The following is a 20,563-nucleotide window of genomic DNA, read 5'->3' as shown; positions in this document are numbered from 1 at the left end:
TGCTCCCAGTTTGTCTCTGGCAGGAACGGCGAGACCGTATCTTAAGAGGATCCACTGGGTGTATCAAATTAATATGTGAAGTATATTGCAGTATAAAAAAAACAACATCTACATAAGAACCCACGGAAACTATATCCTTGAAATCCCCCTTATTGTTATATTTTTGTCTATATTTTACAGACTACAATCTTAGTTCCTCGTTGCCTTCAGACACTAGCGAAAAGCTTTTTTTCCCACGGCTGTAGTTTTTAATTTTCTCGCCCGTCTAACTGGAAACCTCCTCGTCCAAATCTTTAGTTAATTTGGCAGTTAGAGTCGTGTCAAGAGGAGTTCACCAGTCATTAGTCTACTTGTTAGAAATGCTCTCCTCTCCAATCTTCCCTCGGTGCGGTGGGAAAGAGCGGCGTCTGTCTCTGTTCTCCTCAAATAATGAGAGGTTGCGAGACTTGGCATCATTAACGTTTAACACGGGCGGGACTCTTTTTCTGAGGTCACCAGGATGTCGACCATCTCTCTCTGGAGAGAGGAGCTATTTTCAACGGTGGGATTCTTTCACGACGGGAGACTTTCATTCACATGTACCTGCAGATGTGTGTGTGTGTGTGTGGTGACTGTGAATGTGTGCATGAGATAGGGACACTTTGCACAAGCAACATAGTATCTTGGTGGAAATCCCAAGTACTGTATGTATCACCACAAAATTCCTTTCAATACTGTTAAAGTCAAGAACAAAATATATTTTGGGCTACACTTGTCTGCATTTTGTTTTTATACATTCCTGCATGCAAACGTGTCCTTTGTTCACAGTATTCAGTAGTTTCACTGTGTTTGTGATAGAAATTCAGCAGTTTAGGGTTCTAGTGATTCTACAGTATCTCTCGTTTACTCTCGCTCTCTCTGTGGCCACACACATCAAACACGGCTCGCTCTCTCTGTTCTCTCTTTGTCATCAGCTCTTTAATGGGCACTGGGCTTTGATGTGGATCGGTCGCTGCTATTGTCTCCAGCATGTCTTGATTGGTGTCCATTGATTGGTATCCATATTTAACTATAGCTGCGTCTTGCTGCAGTGCGGTTGAGTCTTGTGTCAAAGAAAAAGTCAGAGAAACACACAGTAAGAGACGGAACGACAGAGGAAAGCGGAGGGTGAGGGAGTGAAGAGCTGTGTTTCTACTGCACGGTACGGCTCACTTTTGTTACGAGGTCCCTTTCTCTAGCCGTGTTTCCACTGTGAATGGTACCCGCTCAGTGTAGGAGGATTCTCAGCTGATCGTCGTAGTGCCGGCAGCACATTAAACTGCCGTGACATCATCTTCAACCAAACCTCTGCACTTCGTCAGTTGTTCGGCATAGTGTACATTTTTTAAAATCTGGGTCGAGTGAAATAAAAATTGCAGTTGCTATTGGCGGCAGCTTGGCTATCTAAAAATTGCAGGTTCATGCAGGATGTCTCCTGTAGTACTAGTGATGATCCTCTCTGACCAATCAGTAGTCTGCAGTGTTTTAACTCCACCTTCTAGTATCGGCTCAGCTCGCTTGGAACCTCGACCGAGGAGATACCAAAAGTGGTTCTATCGGTTCCATCCACAACTTTTGCTAATGGAAACACCAAAACTACCCTTTCTAATGTATAAGGAACTGAACTGACCTAAACTGTACGTACTACATTGCTTGGTGGGAACCTGCCAAAAGAGACTGCAGGCATGGCAGAGGGAAAGACGGTGAGAGTGACAACTTTGCAATCAAAAAATGGTGATTTGGAAGTCTGCACAGCAGCACAGAAATTACTGTTGTCCTGGTTTACAGGTACCATTTATGAGCTGCAGTCAAATAACTCTCCTGTTCAATCGTCAGTCAACAGAATCACAAATATTAGGGCTGTCATAGTTAACGCGATAATAACGCACAATTTCATTTTAACGTCTCTAATTTCTTTTACGCATTGACACAACTTGCAATGTTTAGGTTGTAGCCGGCTCAATTTCAACGCTAGAGTGAAGATACTGGCATCATATGAAACTAGAAAACCAGTGGTGTGACAAAAATTATCTTGATCTTAATGTCTCAAAAACTAAAGAACTTGTGATTGACTTTAGAAAAAACAAGATTAATCCCGCTCAGAGTATAATTCATGGCGAGGATGTTGACATCGTGCACACTTATAAGTACCTGGGCACAGTGTTTGACTCTCATCTCAAGTTCGATGTAAACACTGAGTCCATTGTTAAACGAAGCCAACAGAGAATTCATTTGCTGCGGAAAATCAACTCCTTTGGTGTGAGTAGATCTATCCTGTGCACTGTCTACTTGTCATATATTGAGAGCCTTTTAACCTTTTCATTTATTTGCTGGTTTAACGGTTTGTCTATGAAGGACAGGAATTGCCTAAATAACATTGTGAAAGTCTGCTCCAAAATCATCGGAGCCCAGCAGAGCAACTTAAACTCTCTCTGGGAGAAACGTGTCCTCTAGAAGGCCAAAAACATTATTAATCACAACCAAATCCTGTCTAGTGAGTTCACACTACTGCCTTCAGGACGGCGCTATCTGCCGCCTCACAGAAAGACAAACCGCTACTCCAAGTCATTCATTCCTTCTGCCATTACACTGCTGAACGCAGAGTAACTATCATGAATGAACGACAACAAAAAAAATGTTTTATTTACTTTGAATGTACAATTATTTTGCACTAACCACATAACGGTTGTCTGTGTTTGCATTAGGTACATTCTTGGAATACAATTTGCAATGTGCAAATACTCTTGGCACTTTATTCTATTCTAATTATTTATTTATTCCTTTATTCTTTTATCTCGTCTTGTTTTTATTCTTGTATTCATTGTTTTTATTGCGAAGATTTTTAATTTTTAATCTTGTACTTTTATTGTTATGCACCTCCCCATATGCCACCTACTGTGTTCCCTCTGTCAATGATGATTGTGCAGTATGAATGTGTGTATATGTCTCGGTGGACTGCAGAAACTGAATTGCCCTTCGGGGATAAATAAAGCTCTCTGTATCTGTATCTGTATCAACCATGGTACCAACCATGTCATACTTGCTTGTCGCCAAGGAGGCTAAATAACGCTCTAAACTTACGCTAAATCTTGGCGAGGAAGAACGTATGCTTCCATAAGGCAAGCATATTAGTCCACTCCCATGTTGATAAGAGTATTAAATACTTGACAAATCTCCCTTTACGGTACATTTTGAACAGATACAAAATTTTATTGATTTGCCATTAATCACGATTAACTATGGACAATCATACGATTAATCGCATTCAATTATTTTAATAGATCGACAGCCCTAATAATTATATGCAAATAATAACATATAAATTGTGATTTCAGCAACATTTGGCTGTTTACCTATTGTTTTGGTGTTGCACTGAAAACGGACATCTTTACGATAACAACCTGAACGTGTGAACACGCAGCGTTTTCACAGGTGATAAATCATCTTCAGATTCAGCCGGCTTAGTGCGGAGGTGGCCTGAGAAAGACAGAAAGTTGTGTTTAACTTCTCGCATGCAAACCACTCTCAGAGCTGGTATCATTTCCCACGAGAAAAAAACCCTTTTGAGAAAATTCACATGGGAGAATTTGTTGCGTTTGAAGCCCATTCATTTAAAACCCTCGTCGAATGGAAGAACTTGGCTGTTGACGATGTAGTGTCTCTCACTTATAATTCTTACCACGGCGGCACCCTCTGGCATGCCATCACTTTTAGATCAAACATCCCTGAAAGAATGTAGTCATCTTATCCTCCCCAGATATGATAAAGGGATGTCTGTTTTTGAGGAGAACAGAGGAGCACATCTCTTTGATGGACCAAAGCACCAGTCATAAAGCTTATCTCTCACACACACGCACACATACACACTGACACACACACACACACACACAGACAGGCCAGCAGTCTTGCTGGGCCCTGACCGGAGCACATTGATGTCTAAGGCTGCTCTCTCCTGACTGACTTCGAGGTTATTGCAGCGCACCATGGAAGCACAGGATATTTGACGGTCCCCTGCCAAATAAAGAGCCGAGGGGGGTGGTGGGGAGAGTTGCCATTGACAACTCTGAGATCTCCAAAGTGACCATCAGAAATGAAAAAAGTTATTAAGAGAGAAGGGTCCAGGGGAGGCCTAAATCTGTCACAGCTTTTCAGGAGAGGGACACGACTCCAGCAGCTACAGCTTGTACATGACTTCTACAGATGACCTAATGAAGAATAGCGAGTCTGTTGAGAAGAGCCAGGAGTTCGGGTTTAATCCGTAAAAGAAAAAAAAAAGAAAAAAACAGCCTTCCCAATAGAGACTGAACCACAGAGCGCAGGACAATGGAAAATATGTTGAAGTGGGCGAGATCTGAGCTTTGCTGACTCAAGAGGAGTCCCCAGGATACGCTGTGTGTCAAATCCTCTGCACAGATGAAAAATAAACACGAAGAAGAAGAGAAAAAAGAGAGAGGCCGAAGGAGATGAGAAGGAGGCAGAGTCAAGTGTTTGAAGGGGCAGCAACAGCAGAGAGTCGTAGGAATTACATTTCTCTGTGCCAAACTTTTAATGTGAGTGGAGGAGGAGGTGGGGGGCTGGTGTTATTCTTTTATCACACTTACCCAATGAACATGTGTGCACATTTGTGTCAAACGCAGGAAGCGAGGAGGAGGGCGAGGAGGGAGCGGGGGGTACAGTTGTACAACGATCAAAACCGCACATGTTTTTTGTTTCCTACATGTGTTTTCTTTCCCAATTACGCTCAAACCTCCGAGTCACACAGAAACACACACACATCCTTCTCCTGATCGACGATGGAGAGGTGGGGGGTAGACTAGGGCCTCATGCTCTTTACGTTGGGCATTGTTTGTGTGCATTTCCTCCTATAGCTCGGGCAGGCCCGGCGTGGAGGGCAGGAAAAAAGACAGCAGCCCCGACAGCCTTTGATGTTCATGTTTTATGGTCCCATGTAAACGCATTGTCTGTTAAGTCCTTTTGTTATCCCTCCGTCTAATTAAGACCTCAGAGCGACTTGTTGACTCTACAAAGACTTTTTTTTTGGGAGGGGGGGGAGGGTGCTGTGTGTTTTGTGTGTGTGTCAAGGGTGTGTTTGTGTGCACGAGGGTGTTTCTCCTCTGATTGGGATGTACACAGCAAAATCGACAGTGTTAATCCAACACTTAAAGAGTCAATTTTAACACTAAGTCAGTGAACATATGGTCCCTATCTACAGAGTGTTAAAATAACACTGGACATAGTGTTGAATTTTCAGAGTCAATTCAACTCTAGAAAGAGTTAATATTTTACACTACACTACACTGAGAAGTGTTACTCAAGTTTTACACTATGACGAAAATAACACTCATAGTGTTATTTATAGTTGACACTGAATTTTTAAGTGTTAATCAGAATTAACTCTTATTAATTTACTCTTCATGAGTGTTAAACCAACTTAACACTAAGTGTTGATTAAGAAATTACTCCAAACAGTGTTGATTTTTGAATGACTCCTGCCAGTGTTAAAACATATTTACTCGTGTACTTACTCCCTTTAAGTGTTATTCTTACCCAACACCAAGTATTACTTGTTCTTTCACAATAAGAGTCCTGATTTTACAAAATACTGGCATCTCATCAGCTACCTCAACACATACAATAAGCTCTTTTCTAATAAAATGCATTCTTCAACAGAATTAGTTTTGAGTGTTTTGCATTTTCTACTTTACCATGTCCACCTGATACTCAAAACAGGTAAAACTAAAAATGTTTGCAGGGGGGAAACAATAAACACCATTATATCCATGTCTTAATACAAATTTATTAAAAATAAAGACATTAATCCTCAGGTCAAATGTAGTTTGAGACGTGCTCACACCAACACGAGCTACATAACAATAAAACTTCACTTTCAGTTTAAGAGATGAAAAGAAAAACAGGGTTCTTAGAAGACATGGTATATTTCAAATTGTAAAATCTTAACTATTTTCTCTTAACAATGAAAAATATTGTTTAAAGTGCATTTCAGAGGATACACATAGAGGATAATTCCAGCTATTTTCAACCCAGAACAAACTTCACTATCATCTGGAATCTACCAACCGATTCATACCAAAATATTATGGAATTGGCCACTGAATGAGTTGTGATGTGAGAGTGCACCTGCCTTCATGTGTGTTTGTGTTGATTTTAGTAATTGGCCAAATTCAGAATGTTTTTTTCCAGTGGTGAGACATATTTGGCTTTAGAAGATTTGACTATATGTTCATACATTATACTGCTGCTGCCAACTCAAGTGCCAAAAAATAAATACATTTTTCATTTGAAACACTTCAAACATGCTAAAATGGCTTTAAAATATTCCATCTATAACACTATGTGGAGTGCAGTTAGATTTACTATTGGACTTTCAACTTCCCAGAGATTAGTGGGTTTTCTATTCCAGCAGGTGTTCAAATTAAATTTTTAAAAGGAGAGATTTGCCGATTTACAACCTTATCTTAATCTATCCGCATATAGTGTGAAAAACGGCAAACGATGTCGCTGTGCCCCAGAGAATGTCTACAACAAATGCGGGCATTTTTCATACTATATGCAGATAGACTGAGATAGGTTAAAAATTAGCAAATCTCTCCTTTAAGAAAAGTGACAGCTCTAATAGCTGAATTGTAAAGATCTTGGTTGGAATCTATCAGTATGGTGGCAGTTGTCTGTAGGTTGAATAACAATAACTCCTTTTCAACCATCACTAAAATACAACAAAACCACCCTTAGGGAAATACAAATGACGACAGAAAATGCCATTAGGAGATATATATGGAAGCAGGATTACCTCAGCCAGACAACCAACAACTTTTGATCTTGCTAAATGGTAATGATCAATAAATTACTTTACTCTGTTATCAAATATTCAAGTTGGGTTTCATAAATTAAATTTCATACAAACAGCCAAATTCCTTAAGGCCATCGCATCCTGCTACCTAGATTACCCCCTAGAGGATACATTGCAAACATCAACATCTTAAATTTTGCCTAAAACGCCACTTAAATGATCCATAAAGGTCCATATGAAAAAATCGTCAACTTTGAATTAACACTAAAAACACTGGTCAAGGCAGCATTAGATGGCAATATGGAACTATGAAAAGGGAGGAATCTGTTGTTCCATATGCCATTTGAACATCCACTGGTCTGAAGTAGAGCAACTCTTGAACATCAAACACATTAAGTGCCTGTAATGGCTTAAACACAATTTTAAATGCATGGTAATGTTCATCAAAACAAATGGTTTCTACACCAGAGCCAGTAAGTATTACTTGTTCATCTTTCACAATAAGAGTCCTGATTTTACAAAATACTGGCATCTCATCAGCTACCTCAACACATACCAGGCTGAAGACATCTGAATTACCCATGAGTTTCAGTCATTTCTGCTGCAAGGATGTTAATCATCTGTCGCCGTGAGGAGTCAGTCAGACCTTTCGTCCGGTTGTATTCCTTGACAATAGAGTCTCCATCAGGTTTCTTGGCCAGCGCAGATTCAACCAACTGTGAAACGACAGAAGACAAGACAATATTCACTAAAAATTAAATAATCTTGGAGAGCTGACAGTAAATACACAGGAAAATAATATCAAAAGTGTGCAATCCTCAAAGGAAGCTATCACAACATACATTTTACACATCAACTTACACGTTTGGCATCTTGATCTTCCTTCTGCCGTTTTCTGGAAGGGCTGTAATCATCATCTAGAATGACTGTATCATCAGAGTCGCAGGATACAAATTTCAGGATGACCGTATCATCAGGGCGGCAGCCTGAAAGATCCAGCACTGAATTGGTTACGACATCAAGCAGTGGACTGGCGGACGAAGTTGTCCCCTCGGAAGAGCCGGACGAACTTGTTCCCTGGGAATCTACGTGTAGTTCAGGAAAGAGAGGGAAGAGAGAAAAATAAACACCTACCATTTGTCAGTTTATCACAACCTTAACGTGTAACTGAGTCTTATTCAATATTCATTGGACTATGCTGAAAGAAATGGGAATTAAGATAGAAGTTTACCGTTGTCAAATGTGATAGTAAATACACCAGCGTTGGGCTGCTGTGCTACTTCTTCAAAGACGTCTGTATCCACCTCAGTTCCCGTCTCATCATATACTCTGATGCCTTTGGTGACGGGTGGGATGGAGAACTTCAGGAAAGCTTAGGGAAAAAACACAAACAGGGAGTCATACCATATGATACCATACCACCAATCTGATCATGCTGTCTGGCAACTTTCATTAATCATCTTTAAAAAAAGTTGTCCCTAGATACCAGTTAGGTGAGAAACAAACTCAACTAAGCCGACCAATACAAGTCAGCCCTTGATTGCTGTGACCTCTGGAAATGCCCAAAAGGTAGCTTGCCAGAAAGTGAGATATGGAAATTATTTTCAACCAACAGAACAATGACGTGCATCATCAAGGGTGTGACTGATGGCTTACCAGCATTCAAGAATTCCTCCAAGCTCGGTTCACTGATCCTGACATATTTCTGTTCGTTATTGATTTTGTTTTTAATCAACATGATGGTATCTGTAAAAGCAAAACTGAATTTGTGTTATGATCTACAACACAAAGTTACTCTGACAGTAGCATCAGCTCCTGTTGGCATAATCGTATTGTTCGATTTGGGCTTTAAAAATCACAATCAGAATTTGTCTAATTTCAAATTCAAAGTAAGTGTCTGGACTGAGTGGAGTCTCTGAGACGTGACAGCAGAAACCATTTTGACATGTGTGTAAACAGACTAATGTTAATATTAACTTATCTAAAATGATACTTACCATCACTGGACCACAGCACATAACGGGGATATCTGAAAAAACAAGTAGAACAATTTCATGTAACATTAAAAGGAATACAGGGGAAATAAAGTCAGTTAGCTTATATCAGGGAATTACAGAAGACTTTTTGACAATTAAGAACTAGCACAATGTGTTGCCATTAGCCTCACAGCAATCTGCCATTCTACCTCTTCTACAGTTCTGCTGTGAGACATGATGATATAGCAGGTTTTTCCAGCATGGAAGATGTTTTAGTGGTGATCAAAGACAAACCAGGAACACCAAAATGTGTAAAAACAGACATTTCAATTCTTGATAAACAGTCTCTCAATTCTGATCACAAAATATTGCGTTAATATTAATATCATGCTCCTAAGTAGCAATAAGTAAAGTTCTTTTTAAATGACATTCTTTGCTTGTGTTCTCTTATATTATGATGAAATCAATCAGCAATCACAACTTTGTGTTTCCCCGCCACGTGTTAGCTGTTAGCCCCGGATAGCTTGTTAGCTAGAGTGCTCTGTACTCTGGAGAGTACAGAGCGCTCTGTACTCTCCAGAGTACAGAGTGCTCTCCAGAGTACAGAGCACTATGTACTCTCCAGAGTACAGAGCGCTCTGTACTCTCCAGAGTACAGAGCGCTCTCCAGAGTACAGAGTGCTCTGTACTCTGGAGAGCGCTCTCCAGAATACACCAGTCTTGTAACTCTGAACACTTTCACCAACACTGGGGTGTATCTTACTCTAGCTGTTGTTGTAATAACTCTGAAAGAGTCCATGGACTTTGACAATGTATATTTTACACCGAACATTTTTAACTCTGAATATTTTCACCTACACTGGAGGGTATGTTACTCCGGCTGTTGTTGTAATGACTCTGAAGGAGTTAATATACTTTGACAAGGCATATTTAACTCTGGAGAATTTGCAGTGTAGTTTTAGAGAAATGTTCATTACCCCCTAAAAGCACACAGACTTTGATGTAATAATGGAGTCATTCATTTTCTGTTTGAGTGGAGAAGACATGACAAGTGTGTAGAAGTGGCAATGCAACCCTGATCATTGTCTTATATTGTCCTCCATTACCTTTTTTATTTCTGCCATCTTCCTCCGCAGAAAGAATCTGGTGACGTCGGTTTGCCGTTAATCCACCCCTGTCAGCAGATACGCTGCTCCTACACACACCGTCCCGCGGTTTAGCAGCTTAACTTTGATGTCTCTGATACCAACAGATGGCTGAAAGGTCACCTGTCTCTGAGACATACTGTACATGAAATAGAAGACAGATCGAGAAGAAGGCACAAACAAATGGAAGTCTGCTAACCGGCAGACAGGGAACTGTTTTTATTAGATATTTGTTATCTGAAGTAGCACATAATACTGCATTATCTGTGCTTTCACTCAGTAAGAATCAAGTCTGTAATAGTACATCAATAAGCATATAAGGGCTCTTCAGCAATCTAATGCATTGTCCTTCTTACATAGAGGACTAGTGCCTGGTAGTGAGAGGTGAACACGGATGTACTGGACCCCTCTTTGCACTTGCACCGATCAGGGGCGGAGCCAGATGTTGTAAACATTCGGGGCTCAGCCCAAACTAACGAAGGTCTGGGGAGTTTTTAACCCATTTATGGATTCTATCTTTCAAGCCATTTGAGATAATAGAATGTCTGAAAATCTGGAAAAACATGATGAAAAAACATCATCCTGTAGAGAGGACATCCTATTTTGTTTCTAATTGTTCTCCAAATGTCTTCATCTTTCTGAAACCATAACTCAGCAAATGTTGAGGATACATTTTCACTCCTAAAAAGAGGCAATATTTGGCTGATGGTACTGTTTTTAAGTTACTTAACGTATATTGGATAGGGTAGGAATTTAGCGTCAATAGCATTACTAATCTTGAATCCCAGACTTTTTTTTCAGATCTTTTTTTTCTGACTTTTTTTTCCGACTTTTTCCTTTTTTTTTTATACTGTTTTGTCTATTTCCCCGGTAATAGAACTTGTGCTCCGATCATTTGCTGGTCCGGTCAGAGAGACTGAGGTGAAATGACACAAAGTTGAAGGTATTTTTAAAAAAAAACTGAAAGATTTTCAGAAAACATGCCGGTCTGGAGCCCCAGAATCCCTCCCTCCCTCCCCCCACACTGATTCATACACATCTGACCTTTTGACCCCTGAAACAGACTTTGCTTATAGTCCTCACCTCAACCACACACTAGGAACGCTGTCTTTCTAGCCGCCATGGGTTGGACTTCAGAGCGATCTGGAAGGAGCAGAGAGGTTTCAAATTTTATGAAATGAAATCAGCATTCATCATTTATTTCTGCATTAAAACCTAATGATGAACAGCATCAGTATCAAGAGAAATGAAGGGATAGAGAGTGTTTTATTTTCATTGTACACACCTCAAGTCTCAACTTTGGGGTGTGGACAACAAGTGTGGTGTTGTGTAGTTTTTTTGTGCATGTCAAAGGTCTGCAAAGTCCCGACCAAAGGGAGTTACTCTCCCCCACAGAAACACTGCTCCTGAACTGCCTGAAACGCCTCGCTTGAAGTGCCGCCTTTTCTTCTGTAACGTGGTGATGTCACCAAGTAACACATTTGCATTAGGGATGCTAATTTTGAAAAAAATTCCTAACCGATAACCGACCCTCGTTAACCAATTATTAACCGTTAACCGACAAGATTAGTGCCTCGCATGCAGCGGTGCTTCAGCTGCAGTCCCCAGTTCACCATCAGGAGAGCTACTAGCAGCCACGGTGCTGCGTGTAGTGTTGCAGACATGTAGCCACGTTCCCAGTAAAAGTCTCCACTGCACATTTAGTTTAGTTTAGCAGATTGTCCGCTGTGTCTGCCCGGATCAACGATAGCGATTGTCCGACAAACAGAGTGTGTTTTTGTGCTACGTTAGCATCTGTAGCTCTGCTGGTAGCTTCGTGCTCGCCGCCGCTCTCTCATTGTGGTGTAACTTTTGCAGGTGTCCGAAAGTCTGTGTGTGTGTGGGGGCGGGGAGTGTGGGTTTGGGTTATAGCTGTGAACGTAGGTGTAGCAGACAGTGTGTGTACACTTTATTTGTCGGTGGATAAATGCTACAAGGTTACAACTCCTCCGCTCAAGCGAGCCAGAGACGGGAGAAAGTGTTTTTTTAATAGTAAATGATGCGAACATGTTCGAGTAGAAACACAAAATACAAATCTGAACCTGAAAATGAGCATAACAGTTCCTCTTTAAGATAAATACCAGAGTGTGCTTAATGTGTGATGTCTTAGGAGCTTCCTCAATGCCCTTGAATATATAACACAACAATATGTCTTTCTAAAATCCACCTGATGATTTGACAACTCTTTAACTGCTGGGCTCTCTGTGTGTCCCTCTGTGCCTGCACACAGTATTTGTGTGTTTTCAATCACTCGGGCCGCTGACATCCAGTCACTCAACACATTTTCAGCCCGTGTTTTCTCATTATCTATTTTCACTCATGGCACATATCGTCCAAACACGCTGCTGTCACTTATCCAAGGACGTGCTTCGGCACTTTCTGACAAATAAATCACATGAGCACCAGAGCTCACAAGGAGAGCCTCCTTGAAAAAACAAACACAACTGCATGCCGTACAGTCACTACGGTATGCAAGCATGAGTTTGTGTGTGTGTGTGTGTGTTGTTTGCATCCAGCGGTTTCTGTTTCAGTGTTTAGCTCCGTACCAGTGGGCTTTCCTTTTCGTGTTGACACAGATGTGCTGCTTGGAGCCGAGGGGACGCGTGTTTTGGGACTCCTCTTAATGCAAACTCAGTCTGTTTTCCTTCTGTTTCGCTTCGCACCGTGTTGTTGCAGAATCCTAGTTGTGAAAGATAAGGCAAGCCCCGATAGAGAGCAAGGGATTAATCTGTGTTGACACATACAGTTAGAGGTTAAACATGTATTTGTTGTGAACATGAATGCATACCTGTCGACGTGTGTGTGCTCTCCTGTCGGGGCCACATGTTCTGCTGTTGCATGGTGCACACATTGTTCATTGATTCTTGAAGGTTTAAGGTTCTTTATTTGTCATTTATCAATTCCAGCAAAGCAGGCATTGCCAATTAAAATCAAAATCCAAAACAAGCCACTTTTTACAACAAGGAATCATCTGTAGATTTGGTTAACCATCAGTGTTTTTCTTTTAGACTAAATAAGTCTTTCTTTCTGTCACAGGTTGTCCCATGCCCAGAGATCAGCCGTAAAAGTCCTCCGCAGAATGCAGTACTTTGTGGCCAGGACGAAATTTCAGGTAAGCAAAAAGGAAATCCACATGAGGAGGGAGAAATTCTGCAGAGTTAAGGAGAGCAAAGGAGGGGGGGGTGATTCAGATATAAAGAGAGACAGATTGAGAGTGAGAGAGAGGGAGTGAGAGGAGTGTGTGTGTGTGTGTAGTGTTTTTGCGGTTATACAGGATGAGCAGGGGGAGCCCCGAGGGTATATATCAGCTGCAGCGCTGCTGTGCATGTGTACGTGTGTTTGTGTGTTTGTGTGTGTTTGTGTGTAAATGCCTGAAACTTGCACCTGCATGTCTTCTTTGTGCTCACTTCAGTTCAGTCGTAGTATCAAGGGAAGTCTACTAACCTGTCTCTGGGGCTACAGTAGGAATTCACTTATTGTAATGTACTCACAAAAACACACACACCTGCAAAACACATATACACACACACACACACAGCAGGACATGGCTTCATGCACAATTATGTTCAAACACTTTTTTTTGTGCAGTTAATCATTTTAATTAAAATCAAACCAACATAATCATGTTTGAGATACTTTGGCAAATCATTTTCATGCTACATGTTATTGCCGAATGGTTCCTGTATTCTTACCGTCTCCGAGTGCTCGATATGTTTTCAATTATGGCCTAAGTGATGTCAGCTGCAGAGGCTATACCAAGGATACCCTAAAGAGTTCACTGGGTTCGTTCTGATTCTGGTTGTGTCTACGTCACACTAAACAAAGCTGTGAAAGAATCCTTAACACGATTCACGATCGGTGCACGCACACACAAACACACACACACACACGAGGAGTTAACAATGAACCCTTTGCACCCAAGGGGGTTGGGGATGTTTTCGGGGACCGAGCAGCAGCGGCTATAGTTGACAATGGCTTTTGTGTCCCTCCGTCTGTGTGTGTGTGTGTGTGTGTGATCCACAGCAAGCGCGGAAGCCCTATGATGTGCGAGACGTGATCGAGCAGTATTCCCAGGGTCACCTCAACATGATGGTCCGCATCAAGGAGCTGCAGAGAAGGTGGCGTCCTTGACTTTGTTTCATGCTCTTTTCTTCCTCGCTTTCTTTCTCCAACTTTGTGCCAGATGAGTTCAACTTTTTTCTTTTTTTTTTACATTTTTGCCACCGTTGATGATCGATACCTACGGTGGCCGACGAGGCACAAAACATTTCCATCAGGATAAATGTGTTTCAGCCATAGAAATGACACCAATTCAAAAAACACACACGAAAATCCAAAACAACAGAAACGTGCGGCAAATGAAAAGACGTGTTGCAGAAAGACAAAACAAATGCATTAACAGTAAACACAATGCAAATACAGAAATTATGCAAAGTCAAAACACACAAACCCTGAGAACAAATGCAACAGAAAAATGCTGCATAAATGCTACATTTGGCCTTAGTCAATATTATAAAAGTATAAAATCTGTTGCTCTTTTATAATATTGTAAAAGACTAAGGCAAAATGTAAAAAAAGATTACGTACCTTTTTATGCAACCCTGTCTCTTACACAATAAAGTTCCCATACAACTAAACTGCATAACCAAAATACGCTTTAAGGGTATTGTTCCTGGATTATGGTTGAAGTTTTAAACAGTTATAAACACGGGATTTACGTTAATTCAAACAGATCGAAAACGCAACAAAACTTCTTGATTGAGTTTAGTAAAAAAACAAACATCATGGTTTGGCTTAAAATGACTTAAACACAAAATAAAAACGCAATAAATGTGTGTTTCACAAGGGACACGAACAGCTGTCTCCTAGGGGACATTTCTGTGTTTTTTGGACCGATCCACCTCCCCCCCCACCCAACGGTGGACTTTCTCACTTGTTATTACACGGCAGTGTTGAATACTCGATTCTGATTGGTCAATCACAGCGTTCTGCGGTCTGTAATTTCTATATAACAGACCGTTGCTATGTATAGCAGACGGTTGCTATGCATAACAGACCGCTGCTATGTATAACAGACCGTTGCTATGTATAACAGACCATTGCTATGTACAACAGACCGTTACTATGTATAACAGACTGTTGCTATGTATAGCAGACCGTTGCTATGTACAGCAGACCGTTGCTATGTACAACAGACCGTTACTATGTATAACAGACCGTTACTATGTATAACAGACTGTTGCTATGTATAGCAGACCGTTGCTATGTACAACAGACCGTTACTATGTATAACAGACTGTTGCTATGTATAGCAGACCGTTGCTATGTACAGCAGACCGTTGCTATGTATAACAGACCGTTACTATGTATAACAGACCGTTGCTATGTATAACAGACCATTGCTATGTACAACAGACCGTTGCTATGTATAACAGACTGTTTGTCTCTCTGTTCTGGTCTCTACTGGGCCGAACATCAAGTTGTTCCACTCAGCGCTCCCCCTAGAGGCCCGGAGAACTTCTGTTGTGTTGACCGCTGGATATGCAGCGCTTCTCTGTTGCATTTGTTTTCAGGATTTGTGTCTTTTTGACTTTGCATCATTTCTGTATTTGCAGCGTGTTTGCTATTAATGTAATTTATCATTTGCATCATAATGTTGTATTTAATCTTGACTTTCATACGTGTTTTTGAATTGGCATCGTTTATGTAGCTGCAGCATGTTTCTCCTAATGGAAATTGTTTGGGCTGGCTCGTTTGGCCTCGTCAGTCACTGATCTGAACTGGGTCATGACGACAACAGAGAAGAAGAGTGAAGGCTCCGTAACATATTTCTCTATTCATCTTTCAGTAATTGCAGTACAGTTTGTTTCTGTTCTTAAAGCTCATCTGACAGATGGGACAGGGCCTCACTGCTCTGTGATTTGTTACACCTTGTTATGCTGTGTTTCCAGTCCTCACTAAAGTTTCCCGCACTTTTTTTCAGCTTTTTTTTTTACATGATTTTCACAACCCTCCAACATGAAGGAGGTCGCTTAGGTAATAAATTGGGTCAAATGTATGTAAGCACGTCACCTGGGCCCTCGTAACACCTATTTTTGCAGTAATTCAGCTGAACCACGGTAATGCACTGTGAAATGTTGAAACCAGCAGGGCATCATAATGTGTCAGTAAATCAAGAAAAGACTCAGATTCTTTGATTATTTAATACAATTTCTAATTAACTGGAGTGATAAAAAAGCTTCATTACAAAGAATCATAGAACCAAAGGGTCTTTTAAAATCACAATGTGTCTCATAAACATCCAAGCTGCTGATTTATTGTTAAAACTTTTTAAACAGACTAATACTAAAACTTAACATTCAACAGAAAGATCCGAAGAAAAAGATCACAGTGCTCGCCACATGTGACTCCTTCAAAAACACCACAATAATGTAGCGACTGCTCGCTTTGCATCAAATGGGTCCCCGACATAAATGAAGGATAGTTAAAGACATGTGATTGCTGTGATTAAACAGCCTTGATTTAAGGTGATGAAAAGAAGAGAAATGCTTTGCCGTGCATATTGAACTGTTTCAGTAACTTAATAGATGACTAACGGTCCACATGTGCAACACAAACCTCTTGCAAGTCTCATTGTTTATTTTGGAAGCTTGACTTCTCAATAAGAACATTCATTTATTCATCCCTTTTAAAACTTGCATGTGGGTTTTTTTCCCAAAATCATGAATACCGTTCAAGCTGACGCCATTTGTTTAATTTTATTGGCTCTATAAATCCGCTTACATTATTTTACTGTTTTGTTCATGAGCTGGAATAAAGTGCTGTTTACTCAACTGAATCTCCTCTCTGTATCTGGCCGGTGTTTTGACCTTCCTCACTTCAATTACTTCTGTCTTTTTTCCCTTCAGGCTCGACGGCACACTGGGGAAGCCGGGAATGTTTCTTCCAGGTAAATACACAGAAAACACAACAACAGTCTACATCTGATAGACAGCCGTCACTCCTCGCTCCATCTCTGTGTTTACGCCTCACACATATACACAAGCTGTGCCAGACTAAATATGAGAGAGAGAGGGGTCCCTAATGTGTGTCTCTGTTTGGATGTGGGCATGTTCACATGTGTGTTTTTGTATTTGTGTGAATGGGGGAATTTGTGCTTGTTTCACCGTGCATGTAGGCACGTACGAGCAGGCTTAGGGGGGTTTGCATGCGTGTATGGATGTACTTCAGAGTAGCTACTTTGGTTTTGAATTTATATCATATTAACCCGTAGGCCAGTTGGACAAAAGGATTGGATTAAGAAAACGGAGCCCTGTATTCTCCAATCTTGCATACTCTCCAAAGCACACACACACACACACACACACACACACATTTCATACACATATAACAGTGTGAATGAATGCTTATACTCACCATCAATCAATCTGTGAAATCAGTTTTTACACTTCTGAAGAGAAGTTCTCAGAAACCCCTGCGTTGCTAATGCAGATCTAGAGTTCTAGTGCAGGCTTAACCTACCTAAACTCTGCTAACTCGTGTTTTTAAGGTTACATAACTGTTTCTGACATGCATTTACCGTTGACATTACAGTAGGGGGCTGTAAACTGCCACTGTGGCGCGTACCCACAAAAGGCGGCAAAAAATGAATGAATGGATGTTTTCACTAAGAATCCTGAGCCTTCAGGGCTCTTACTGTAAATGACAATGTTATGTTTGTAACGTGTGCGTGAGCGTAGCGGTAATTGATCTGAGTGTGACCAAATGCACTTATTTTCTGCATCTGTTTTTTGTGTTTTTTGCAAATGCCACCAAGAAAATCAGTAGTTATAGTAGCACTGAATGTTTGTTTGTAATATGTTTGATTTTCTTTGTTTTCATTCATCAGGAAAAGGAGAAGATAAAGAATACCCAACTATTGGAGCGCGACTGATCAGGCTAGAAGATAAGGTAGGCACACTCCTGCTGCTCGGCGTGTGTTTTGTCTGGAAGTCTGAGAGATAGACTGGTTATATTACCTTTGGTGTTCATATGTGTGTGTGTGTGTCTGTGAGTTATCAGATGAATGCGTGTAGTGGATTCTTTTGATGTGACCATGTTTTGTCTGGTCTCGGTCAGTCTGCTGCACCAAAGAGACACCTGTATCCTCTCCAATTTATCAGCATCTATTCAGCGCTGCGTTTACGCTGCACTTACATTTCTGTTCATTCTGCTCTTTTTTTGTTTTCTGGTGGGCTGAGTCATTTTGATGATTTTTCCAAGCCAACCCTTCTTTTTTTTCCTGTACGTTGGGCGGCGACAATTCTTGGATGTTTATGTTTCCATACGTGAATATTAGAGTCCTGGAAGCATTAGTCGTCATACAGTGAGGCATAGCCAATAGACAACAGCTGTGTTATGAAGGGTGTAACTAGGCGTGTCCTCTCTCTCACAGAGGAACAAGCACAACGTGACGCCAGCATGATGCCAACCCCGATGCCAGTGTAATGCCAACGTAGACGTTTCCTTTGTGGGGGGATGGTTGCACCAGTTTGGACTGGTGTGACTGCCGTCCTGTCTTTTCCATGATCGAATCATATGCAGTGTGTTTGTTAGATTGAGTTGTGTGGCTTCATCTGCTGTCTGTTTGTCTGCCTAGTGGCACCGCTACAAAGTGAAATCATGTTTGTGGATGTGGAGATGTGTTACGCGTTGGAGCATGTGTTTTTTCACGTCACTGGTGAAGACAAACCATCAAGTTGTTCTCACATGTTACAGTAAATGAAAACAACTCCTATACAATAGAACAATGCGTTCTGTCGCCACTTCTTTTCTATTCAAGTCAGCCAGCTCAGGATTCCCCCCCCCCCCCCCCCCCCCACTTTGCCTTGACATTTACCATCCCATCTCTGCGCGCCCATCGACACCGATGTTCTCTCTAATGTTTGCATGCGTTTGCTGTTCTCGGACTCCTTTTGTTACGGAGAGAGGAGTAATGATCTTGAACCGATGTACTCTCCGAGCCTGAAGACCTCCCTCGGTGATTGAGTTACGGCCCATTTGCTCTGGGCTACATGTTGTGATCGCAATCTCCTGATTGGAAACATAAACCTGCGTTCAGAAGTGCCTCCCCTACCTATGACTCGCTCTCTTTTTCTCTTTTAGTCTCTCTCTTTTCCCTCTTTCACTTCTTCTCTCTCCCCTCCCGGCCTTGACATGAAGGCAAACTACAATTGAGAGGTGGATAATTGAGAAACAAATCAGTTGAACCCCCACTGATGCAGGCTGGAACCAATCACCATTCCTCTAATCACAACTGCATACCGTATGCATGCATTGCTGCAACAAGCGTCCTCTCAAAGCGAAACAGAAGCGTAGCAACGGCAACCTGCGACACCCAGAACCACCCATCCTTCATAATTACTATTTTCCTCACCTCAGCACCCGCCCCCTTCCCCCTCTCTCTCATTTCTGGTCGTGTGAATTCCTTGTTTTGATTTTTCTGACGGGACGGCACACCTGTTAACTGGGAAAAGGGGGGGCGGCCTCCTTTTCCCCCCCGAGGCAGCAGGTGGATGAACCCACCGACCTCTGTTACTGGGTTCATTCCCTTGTCCTCCTCCAGATACGCCGGCACCATTAAGCTCCAGTAGCACTTCATAGATATCACTGTTATCACTGTCCACTAGATAGACTCAATATGTCAGCTTTATGTTTCTGGAATGTATTTGATATTTACTCTCATAGTGTAATCCTGAATGAAATGACCTACAGGAGCATTTCCTTTGTGCTCCTCGTCCCATTTTCACGGTTTTCTTTACTTTGTTGAAAGTTAGAAACCTGAATGTTTTTTTGACACCTACAGTAACAAAATGTATTCACTCTTGAAACAACATTTCAACATGAAACTTGTGTTTCAGCAGCAACATAATAGGGATGTCATGAGAACTGATACTCTGGAAACAAGTTGATGTCAAAACTCGTCTTTCTACCGTAGCTGCTGTCCAGGGTTCGAGACTAATGGCGTGCCGTCGAAAATGTGTTTGGTATGGCATAAACAAACTATCAACGTGCCCAGGGGACGCACACAATGTTTTCCCTGATAATGCTCCATAGTGAAAAACAAATCTGTGTTGAAAATTGTCAGGACGAGAGCTAGTTAACGTTAGCTGTTAGCTCCGTGCAGGACTGTGCTGCCTACCGGCTGCTAACAGCTAACGTTAACTAGGAGTGTGTTCCAATCCACGTACTTCCAGAAGTACACTTCACTGTAGTGCACTTTGTGCACTCTGTACTCACTTGAGTAGTGCGTAAATTTCAACGGGGTAGAGTCGTCTCAAATCGAATACTCTGCGGCGCACTGACCGGAAATGACGATCGCAACATTTGACCGTGGCTCGCTACCCGCCAAAATATCTTCTGAAAAAAAATTAAAGCAGAGTGGAAATTAAGTTTCCAACGTCGTCGCCTACGCCTACGATGTGTCCTCCTGTTGGCTGAAAATGCACCAGTATGTTTACGTATTGTATTGTTTTATTCTGTTATCTAAGTATGTTTGAATAGTGGTCGTGGCTCCGCCCCTTCCGCTACGCAGCCAA

General features: G+C 41.5%; 1 protein-coding gene across 3 annotated transcripts in view; it reads left to right on the top strand.

The window, feature by feature from the left end:
- The window catches only part of kcnq1.2 (potassium voltage-gated channel, KQT-like subfamily, member 1.2), a 219,175-nt gene that overhangs the window by 123,046 nt on the left and 75,566 nt on the right, over positions 1–20,563 (top strand). For all 3 annotated transcript variants that reach the window (XM_074634214.1, XM_074634212.1, XM_074634213.1), the window contains 4 exons: positions 13,023–13,098; positions 14,010–14,104; positions 16,895–16,935; positions 17,875–17,936. In XM_074634214.1, coding sequence (XP_074490315.1) covers positions 13,023–13,098; positions 14,010–14,104; positions 16,895–16,935; positions 17,875–17,936 — 274 coding nt within the window. The remainder of the gene's footprint in view (positions 1–13,022; positions 13,099–14,009; positions 14,105–16,894; positions 16,936–17,874; positions 17,937–20,563) is intronic.

Source organism: Sebastes fasciatus, chromosome 4, assembly GCF_043250625.1.
Source record: "Sebastes fasciatus isolate fSebFas1 chromosome 4, fSebFas1.pri, whole genome shotgun sequence".
In the NCBI taxonomy this organism is placed as follows: Eukaryota; Metazoa; Chordata; class Actinopteri; order Perciformes; family Sebastidae; genus Sebastes; species Sebastes fasciatus.
The sequence above is the reverse complement of the archived record's forward strand: the minus strand, read 5'-3'. Positions and strand labels throughout refer to the sequence as shown.